This window comes from Hordeum vulgare, chromosome 2H (genome assembly GCF_904849725.1).
Source record: "Hordeum vulgare subsp. vulgare chromosome 2H, MorexV3_pseudomolecules_assembly, whole genome shotgun sequence".
Lineage (NCBI taxonomy): Eukaryota > Viridiplantae > Streptophyta > Magnoliopsida > Poales > Poaceae > Hordeum > Hordeum vulgare.
In genome coordinates, this window is record NC_058519.1 from 619,343,039 (window position 1) to 619,352,796 (window position 9,758).

The following is a 9,758-nucleotide window of genomic DNA, read 5'->3' on the forward strand; positions in this document are numbered from 1 at the left end:
ATCAGAAAAAAATACTGAAACACCACCTATAATATAACATGATCCAACAGTGCGATTGAAAAAAATACAACTTTATGTGTCCAGAACAAAAAGAACAAGCAGATCGGTATATATTTTATGTCAGCGCAAGCTAAAATGTTCTTTTTTTGCTGAGAACACATAAATGCATATTTTCACAATCTCTGTGTTGGATCATCTTGTTGCGTTAGGAAGATGCTACATTATATATTTCATATTTTTTTGATAACTTTTAAACCATTAAAAGCTTAGGGAGCCTAAACTTGTTCTGTGGTAAGCTATGGTAGACACAACTTTGCACACACACACACGCACACGCGCACGCGCGCACACACACACCATTTTATAAATAAATTACATTTTTAATACCAATAGTTACATTAATGTTGATCCATTACGTTAAATTTGATGTCAAAAATTAAAAATATAGGTCATAAGACCAAAAAAATCACATTTCATATAATTTTACACTATGTTTTTATGTTTGTAATTTTACGTGACATAAAATATTTTTATGCGGCCTATATATTTTCTTACAATCTCTTTTTACGTGTGAAATAAGAAAAAAATTAAAATATAAAATTACGGTGCATTTATGTGAAAATAGAAGGGGTGAAGAATAACTATATATAGTCACCCACGGTGCATTGATGTGAAATTACAGTCTCTTTATGTGCATTGATGACGAATATATATATAGACACACGTTTGCTATACATGTGTATGAGTTCTAAAAAAACAAACTTACTACATTCTACCCATCTGCATAGATACTTCTCTTACGCGCAAAGCACCCCTCTCCGAGGTTACTGGAGTGTCACCGCCGTCCGTGTAGGGGGTCGCACCCCGTAGACGGGCGCCAGATGTTTGAACCTACCGCAACCCTTTAGGACATGCAAGAGAATCCGGTGCGGTGTTTCGGTGGCATTGCTACCCCCAGATGCCCCCCGATCAGACTAACCCTAGCCCCGTTGACCATGCGATCTACGCCTTTGACTTTTGTCAGATGGACTTCGACCAGTGGACTCTTCCACCTGATTGAGATAGGTTAGCACATATGAATATCCCCGAACATGTTCTGGACCCAATCCATCACTAGATTCCCTCCGACTCGACTCAACACGCGCGTTTCTCCCCCTCCAAGTGACGGCGGCAATGCCGTCCATGCAGGAGGACCACAGCCTGGAGCCCCGCGATGAACGTCTACGCATGCCACGTCACTCACACATGAAAAGATGAACCACCGCAAGATTGGTGGCATAGCTACCCCTAAAAGCCCCCGACCACACTACTAGAAATGTGAAGAACAATATTTATGATGTTGTGTATTTACAGTAATAATTACTGCAATTTGATTTTAATGTGATGATGAATTTGTATTAATTTGATCATTTTCTATTTATGATGTTGTGTAATGGTTTTTGATATACTGTAAGTAAATGTAAATAATTTGATCTCAAAAAAGTGTAAGTACATTTACTAGTTGTTTATGCACGGCATTGTGGAATTTTAGTATATTTCATTTTTGATGAATTTCGGGCGGCAAACCGAACACTGTGAAACCGGTGACGGGCGGTTTCAGGATTGTAATGATCCATGCTGTGGGGGTGTGGGTATGTACATCCGGCTTAGCTACTTCCTCTCGAGGCATGACGTAGACTTGAATTGCCGGCATGTTTTTACTTTGGAGGAGCAATCCATCGAGAGAGACAGAATGCAGCCAGGCAAGAACCCACTTACTTATTGATCCAAAACCCACTTACTTATTGATCGCTTAATATAATGACCAAATGCCAATGTGAGTCAGACAGTCTTCAGTCAATCAGCGGCCAAGTGGGTTGACTTGAATGGACCAGGTCACCATCACCACGTGCGTAAATTTGGCAGCAGGCAATAAACCAAGGCCAATATTTTTATACTCACTCCGTTGCTAAATACTAACCTTTTTAAAGGTTTCATCAGTGGAGTACATACGGATGTATATAAACATCATTTTAAATGTAGATTCATTCATTTTCCTTCGTATGTGGTCTTTTTGTGGAATTTCTAAAAAGACCTATATTTAGCAACGGAGGGAGTATTTATTTACGAAGGAAGTAGTTGCAAGATCGCATTTCACTTCAAATTGGTTGCGGCTGCATGAACCTGGAAACAGGCATGCACCCATGGTTAGGGTAGTTATTGCACCAAGCTTTCTTTGACGGTACCAAGCTTTTCTCCCGCTGTTTTTGATTTTCCATTTGAATTTGTACCAAGAGTACGTAGTTAGGTTAAGAGGTACAAAGTGGCTAAGCACCAAACTTTCCAAGTTGCAAGCGTACGTGCACATATATGGCACGAGAGGGAGCACTCTCCATGACCAGTATCATCCCCATCGATCTCACTCAGCTTTCATTCATTCACAAGTTAAGACAAGATGCGCGCCTCATCATTCGTCGAGCGCGTAGTCGTCGTGGTGCTCCTCGCCGCAGTGGCTGCGGTAGCACGGACGAAGGACGAGTGCCACTCCGGCGACAAGGCGGCGCTCCTCGCCATCAAATCCGCCTTCGGCAACGCCTCCTACTTCAACTCATGGACGCCCGACACCCCGTGCTGCGAGTGGTCCAACGTCTCCTGCGACGGCTCCGCCTCCCCCTACACCGCGCGCCGCGTCGTCGGCGTGTCCTTGGTGGACGATGCCAGCCTCGCCGGCCCGCTGCCCGGGGCCGCCATCGCCCGGCTCACCGCGCTGCAGCAGCTCTTGCTGAACAACGTGCCCGGCGTGAGGGGCACCATCCCGCACGACCTCACCCGCCTCAACGCCACCCTCGCCTTCCTCGACATCATCTCCACGGGCATCTCCGGGCCGGTGCCGTCGTTCCTGTCGGAGATCACGGCGCTCGGCTACCTCAGCCTCTCCTCCAACAAGCTGACGGGCCCAATCCCGGCGTCGCTCGGGGACATGCCCAACCTCTACTTCCTCGACCTCGGCGACAACCGGCTCACGGGCACGATACCGCCTCTACTCCTCAGCAAGGCCTCGGACGCATACCTCTACCTCTCCCACAACAAGCTCACCGGCGTCGTCCCGGCCGAGTTCGCCGCCGTGACTTTCTCGACCATCGACCTGTCGTATAACGGTTTCAAGGGCGACGCCTCGTTCCTGTTGGGCGCCAACAAGCCGCTGCTGAACCTGGACCTGTCGCACAACGCCTTTAGCTTTAACCTCTCCGCCGTGCAGCTGCCCGAGGGCCTCAACAGCTTGGAGCTGAGCCACAATGACATCTACGGCGACATCCCGGAGATGGTGGTCGACCTGATGCTGAATTATTTAAACGTCAGCTACAATCGCCTCAGCGGCGTAGTGCCCGCCGGTGGCAACATGGCCTGGTTCGATCAGTCATGCTTCCAGCACAACAAGGGGTTGTGTGGAAGTCCACTTCCACCCTGCAAGCAGTGATCGTCGTATCGACTCGACTCTCGACAACCCCCCTCTCCGGGTCCGGCGGTAATATGATGGATAATTACAACTTTTATTATAAGAAATAAAGTGGGACTATCTATTCTACATCCGGATGAAAACAAATTCGTTTTCAGCTATATTTTTCGCTAGTTACAGGATGGCAAGTGTATCCCTGTCCCGTGTCAAATGTCCTTTGTTTGTTTCTATTTGTCCGGCTTTTAAACAGACCAGCGACATGATCTTTACGGATGCACGCCACAATTTTTTCAAACCGGGACATAAAGCAACAAAAAAGAGAAAAGCACCGAGCGTTACGGTCAAGCTTTCCTATGTCCACCAAGCTAAAGCTCCATGACAACACCCCAAGAGGGAAAACGCTGCAGAGGGTCACCGCTGTCGAGTCCAAACGGACAAATATCTTCATCCGAAGCCCTGACACAGAGAGAAGAACCACAATGACGTCTTCAAGAAGAACGCGTCACCCAAAGTTTTCGTCATCGACGACGCCGAGGCACAGAGCTTTCACTTGGCAACTCACCCGTACCACCACGAGGCCACCACGTGAAACACGACGGTGTCATATCCCCATATCCGAATCAGGACAACGCCCACTGAGAGAGGAGACGCGTCCGAGCTACCTGACGCCACACCTCACATTGCCCACACAAACCAGGAGGGGAGCCACCACCACTGCAATGATTCCCGCCGAAGAGCAACCATGCGAACCACCATCCGAGGCCGCCGCCCCGGCATCCCTGTCGCGACATAGCATGCACCGCACACATCACAACGCACTCAACCACGGTAGGAAGAGCGAGGACACACCATCTACTCCTAGCCCCGCATCAGTCCCCGAGTCTGGGTCAGTGTCTCCATCGTAGGCGACACCAACACATGCATGCGTCCCAAGCCAGTCCCTGTGGACTGGGAGGGACACAACTCTGAGACTGTCACCGACCGCCGGTGAGCCAGCCCTAGCCCTTGGCCAAGCGAGCTCACACAACGCCATGTCCACGGTCACCGGCGTCGATCAGTGCACCGACACAAAGCTAACACGACCACCACCATTGAGCATCATACCCGCGAGGATGCGTGCGAGTACATCACGGGCCAAGACTTACCTCTCCTACCCGAAGAACTTGCTCCGATCCGCCCCGGGCCCTGACCAGTCCCACCCGAGCACGAACCCTATATCTGAACGTTCCCCATTACGCGTGCGGCCAGCACCTCCGGTGCCCGCCCAGCCTCACGCATCGTCGGTCCAAACCCAGGAGAACCCCACCCGGATCCAGCATATGTAACCGGAGGAGAGCCCCATCCAGGAGCCGCTGCCATGACCGGAGGGGGGGTCGGGGGGGGGGGGGGGGGAGGGGGGGAGGGGGAGAAGGGGGTGTAGAGCCGGGCGGTGCTGGTGTGGCCCTCCCGGTCGCCTGCGATAGGGACGCGCAGGGGGAGGAGGGCTCAACTTGGTGTCTTTAGCAGCCGAGTGGGGCGAGCTCCATTTATGAAAAACTTTTTCAAACAAAAAGAGTAGTACTGCTATAATTTCAGAAACTTTGGTGGCGAGAAACTGTATATTGTTCAGATACTTTTGATCATGTTTGGACACTTGTATCTGTGAACCTATAACTGTATTTCAGACATAGCAGATTAGATTTCAGTATAAAGCTGTGAATATGTTAAACCAAAAAAAAAGATCTCATTTCACTCCAAATGAGCTTCATTCACGCGCATATTGCGTGCAGCTGCACAAATTTGAAACGGTTAAGGTAGTGCCTTCTCCTGCAGTTTCTGATTTCCCATTTTAATCCTCGACCTGTCGCTCAATGCGTTCAGCTTCAACCTCTCCGCCGTGACGCCGCCATCGCAGCTCGGCATCAGCCACAAGCCTGCAACGACATCTACGGTGGACAAACTGTAGTTGTATTATAATATTTGTAGTTGAAGAGAACTAGTTTAATTCTTTTCAAAAACAAATATTTAGAAACAGAGGGAACGTCAGCTACAACCGCCTCAGCGGCAGAGTGCCCATCGCTGGACTGCAAGTTATCGTCGTCTCACCAAGAGGGAAGCTCCCAGACAAGCAGCGGACACATCGTCGAGATGCGTGGCAGAGAGCACGTCCGTGACGCACGACTTCGTGGTGGTAAACTACTCGCAGATCAGAGACCTCCGCTCGGACGAGGCCGTGCTCTCCGGTGACCTCACCGTCGGCGGCCACGATTGGTCTATCAGCTTCTACCCCGGCGGGCGGATGCATTGTGTGTACCCGGACTGCGCAGCGGTGTCTGTACATCTCCGTCAAGCAGAAGCAGCCACGGCCGTGACCGTGAAGACGGCAAGGGTCACCGCGCGTAGGACTCGTAAACCGCCACGGGAGGATGGCAAACAGGAGGACGTCCGACTTGCACGCAGACCACATGTCCGTCACGACGTTTTCAGGATTTGTGCGCAGATCGAAGCTGACATCGCGCCGGTACCTCGTCGACGACTGCCTGACGATCAGGTGCGTCGTCACCATCGTCAAATCTCGAACGGAGGGCACGACGGCCGGCCCGGCAGCCTCCGCTCCGCTGCCGGACATGCTCGGCCACCTCGAGCGCATGCTCAAAGACGGCAAGGGCGCGGACGTGACCATCGACGTCGGCGGCCAGGCGTTCCGCGCGCACCGGTGCGTGCTCGCCGCGCGGTCGCCGGTCTTCGACGCCGAGCTCTTCGGCCCCATGAAGGGCAAGGACGCGCCGGGGCACGTCGAGGTACCCGACATGGAGCCGGCCGTCTTCGAGCTGCTCCTGGACTTCATCTACACGGACTCGCTGCCGGGCGATGGCGAGGGCTGCGGCGTCGCCGTGACACAGCACCTGCTGGTCGCGGCGGACCGGTACGGGGTGGACAAGCTGAAGCAGGCGTGCGACATGAAGCTGCGCACAAGCTTGGACGTGCGGACCGTGGCGACGACGTTGGCACTGGCGGAGCAGCACCAGTGCCCGCTGCTCAGGGATGCATGCTACAAATTTATATCGTCGTCCTCGAATGTGCTGGCAGACGTCTTGAAGACCGACGGGTTCAGACATCTCACGGTCAACATCACCCAAGAAAATCTGACAGAGATTCTAGAGAAGGCCTCACTCGCGCATTGAGAGGAGTCACGAGTACGTATATGACATATTTTTCTTGAAACTGATAAGGATATAAGTTTGAATGTACGAAGAAAACGTGGCTAAAAAGTTTGTCTCTTTGTTTATATACATGGTTCGAGATCTTTGGCACCTGAACCGAAAATTATAGTTTGGCCACTCCTACAAATCAGCCGGATAATTTCTTAAAGAAATCATTCAGCTGGGCGGCCGTTCGATCCAATCCCTAGAAGTTGTCGGATCGGTCAACGCGAACACGTTCTTCTCACATCGCAGTCAACCATCACGTTGTCATGAAAAAGCAGCGTCACATGCTCACAACAGGGCTCATGCCAGCGATGCTGCACTGCACCCCCACTCCCGCGCCCGGATCTGGCCGTCGGTGGAGATTCATTGCAGCCGCAACTGAAGCTCCATTGCAGCACTGTCCGCTGCACCGCAGCTCCAGGCCGTCGGTGGAGCTTCATTACAGCCGCGGTGAGACTTCATTGCAGCACCGTCCGCTGCACTGCAGCTCCGGGCCGCTGGTGAAGCTTCATTGCAGCCGCGGTAAGCCTTCATTGTAGCAATGCCCACTGCATCGCTGCTCCAAGCCGCCGGTGAAGCTTCATGGCAGCTGCCGGTGAGGCTTCACTGCAGCCTTGCGCGTTGCCTTGGAGCCCTGGGCCTCCCCGACGAGCGTTCCACTGCAACAACGCTGGTGAGCACCCTGCACCCAACGTCCACGGCGGCTTGCAACGACGCGTGGTCTTCCCTAGATGGCCACTGCAGCACACTAGAAGTTTCAATTTTTCGGTGAGATGGGCAGCAAGGAGGCACAGGAAGAGCATCGATTTGGGGATTTAGTAGATCACAGAGTTAGGAAAGAGGTTAGTGTCAACGACCCAGTTGTGCATTGTCTGGTTGGAGCGTCTCGCGTGAGGATAAGGATGGGACGTGGAGAGGTGGTGTGTAGGTCTCAACATGACACGTGTTGCGCTCTAGAGGAGGTTTACGCCGCTGGGTAATCAGTCGGCTGATTTTAATCGATTTCCTTATATTTTTGATCTTATGTGTGTTTTATACTCCCTTGATTTTTTTGGGAATAAGGGGATTTCCATTACTTAGAGCATCTACAACCGGATCCCTTGAACCTTCCTCACACGACCAGGCAGACAACCCTATCCTGACCGGTCACGAAAAAGTGATCCAGACGGACCCCCCAAACCGGCCTCAAACGTCCGGGCTGATCGGCACACCTCATATCCAGCCCAAATATGATTTTTTTGATAATATAGATTTGTAAATATATATATGATAAATAGATCTGAAAATATAGATCTGACCAGCAAGGTATTTTGGTTTTTTTGATAATATAGATCTGAAAATAAAAGAGCAAATAAAATGGAAACGTGAATAGCAAAATAGAGATTGCAAAATAGATAATGTAAAATAGACCCGGGGGCTGTAGGTTTCACTAGTGGCTTCTCTCGAGAAAATAACAAACGGTGGGTAGACAAATTACCGTCGGGCAATTGCTAGAATAACGAATAATTATGATGATATCCAATACAATGATCATGTGCATAGGCATCACGTCCAAGACAAGTAGACCGACTTGTGCCTGCATCTACTTATATTACTCCGCACATCGACCGCTATCCAACATGCATCTAGTGTGTTAAGTTCATGGAGAAACGAAGTAATGCTTTAAGAACGATAACATGATGTATACAAGAGCTATTCATGTAGGAATAGACCCCATCGGTTTATCCTTGATAGCAACGATGCATGCGTGTCATGTCTCTTTCTGTCACTGAGATTGAGCACCGCAAGATCAAACCCATCACAAAGCACCACTTCCCATTGCAAGATAAAAGATCAAGTTGGCTTCACCAAAACCCAATATCGGAGAAGAAATACGAGGCTATAATAATCAAGCATGAATATAATTTCACAGATCTGATCATAAACTCATAATTCATCGGATTCCAACAAACACACCGCGACAGAAAGAGTTACATGAAATAGATCTCCAAGAGACCATTGTATTGAGAAGCAAAAGGAGAGATAAATCCATCTAGCTATTGCCTACGAACCCGTAGGTCTGATATGAACTACTCACGCATCATCGGAGGAGCACTAATGAGGATGATGAACCCCTCTGTGATCGTGTTCCTCTCCGGAACAGACTCTGGATTGGATTTCATTGCTTCTGAAACTTGCGGCGGTTGGAACGATTTTCATCGACTCCCCTAGGATTTCTGGAATATTGGGGCATTTATAGAGCTCACACGTGGTGGAGGAGGCACCCGAGGCCCCCACTAGGCATCAGGCCGCGCTAGGGGCCCTCAGCGCATGCTGATGCCTAGTGGGCCACCTGGGCCTCCTCTGGTGATCATCCTTGGCTCCCAAGTTTCCTTCTGGTCCAAAAAAATCTCCCTAAAGTTTCATGGCATTTGGAGTTCATCTGATATTGATATTTTGTGAAGGAAAAAACAACAACAACTGGTACTGGGCACTATGTCAATAGGTTAGTCCCAAAAAGTGATATAAAGTTGCTACAGAATTTTGATATTGATATTTTGTTGTCAGACATCTCACGCGAAGCAACCACCTAATTTGAAGCCCTTTTCCTGTTGTCTTCCGCTCCAACCATCTCAACGACTTCCATCTCCTTCTTATCTTGATTATCGTCCTCTAATCTGGCCTCCTGACCCTCATCACCAGCATATATGTCCTGTTTTCCCGGCCTTTGATTGTTGTTCCGACGACGAATGCCCCACACCGTGGTGGCTGGGGCACGCATGTTTTTAAAGATCAGGGCCGAAGGTGGGTGAACCCCGTCCCCATGTTCCTTGAACTCATGACCCATCACCCCGTAGACTTGGCACCAGTCTGAAAGCCTCTCGTATTTTACTGCGAAAATTTCTCTCACTGCCTCGATGATGATGTGTTGGAAATATGAGCAATTTACCATAGAATTTTATTAAAAGAAAAGCTAGGGAAAACATGACTATCATAAAATAGATGAAACAAGATATGGAATATAAAGATGAGAGGACGAAAGACATGTGCACATATGATCTAGAAGAGAACATATGTAGAGTCGTACTATATACACAATGCATCATATGGAGTGATGAGCAGAAACGGAACATATCTAGAAGTGAAATTATAGC

At 49.7% G+C, this 9,758-nt stretch overlaps 2 protein-coding genes across 2 annotated transcripts; both read left to right on the plus strand.

Annotated features, from left to right (window-relative positions):
- Positions 1-2,379: 2,379 nt before the first annotated feature.
- Positions 2,380-3,560, plus strand: LOC123430874 (polygalacturonase inhibitor-like). Its single transcript, XM_045114708.1, has one exon. It carries the CDS (start codon positions 2,435-2,437, stop codon positions 3,455-3,457), a length of 1,023 nt encoding a protein of 340 aa, XP_044970643.1. The 5' UTR covers positions 2,380-2,434; the 3' UTR covers positions 3,458-3,560.
- Positions 3,561-4,467: 907 nt separating this feature from the next.
- Positions 4,468-6,600, plus strand: LOC123428782 (BTB/POZ and MATH domain-containing protein 2-like). The gene is made up of 4 exons (XM_045112928.1): positions 4,468-4,757; positions 5,297-5,366; positions 5,445-5,760; positions 5,876-6,600. The coding sequence occupies exons 1-4, from the start codon at positions 4,468-4,470 to the stop codon at positions 6,598-6,600; spliced, it is 1,401 nt and encodes a 466-aa protein (XP_044968863.1).
- The last annotated feature ends 3,158 nt before the right edge of the window (positions 6,601-9,758 follow it).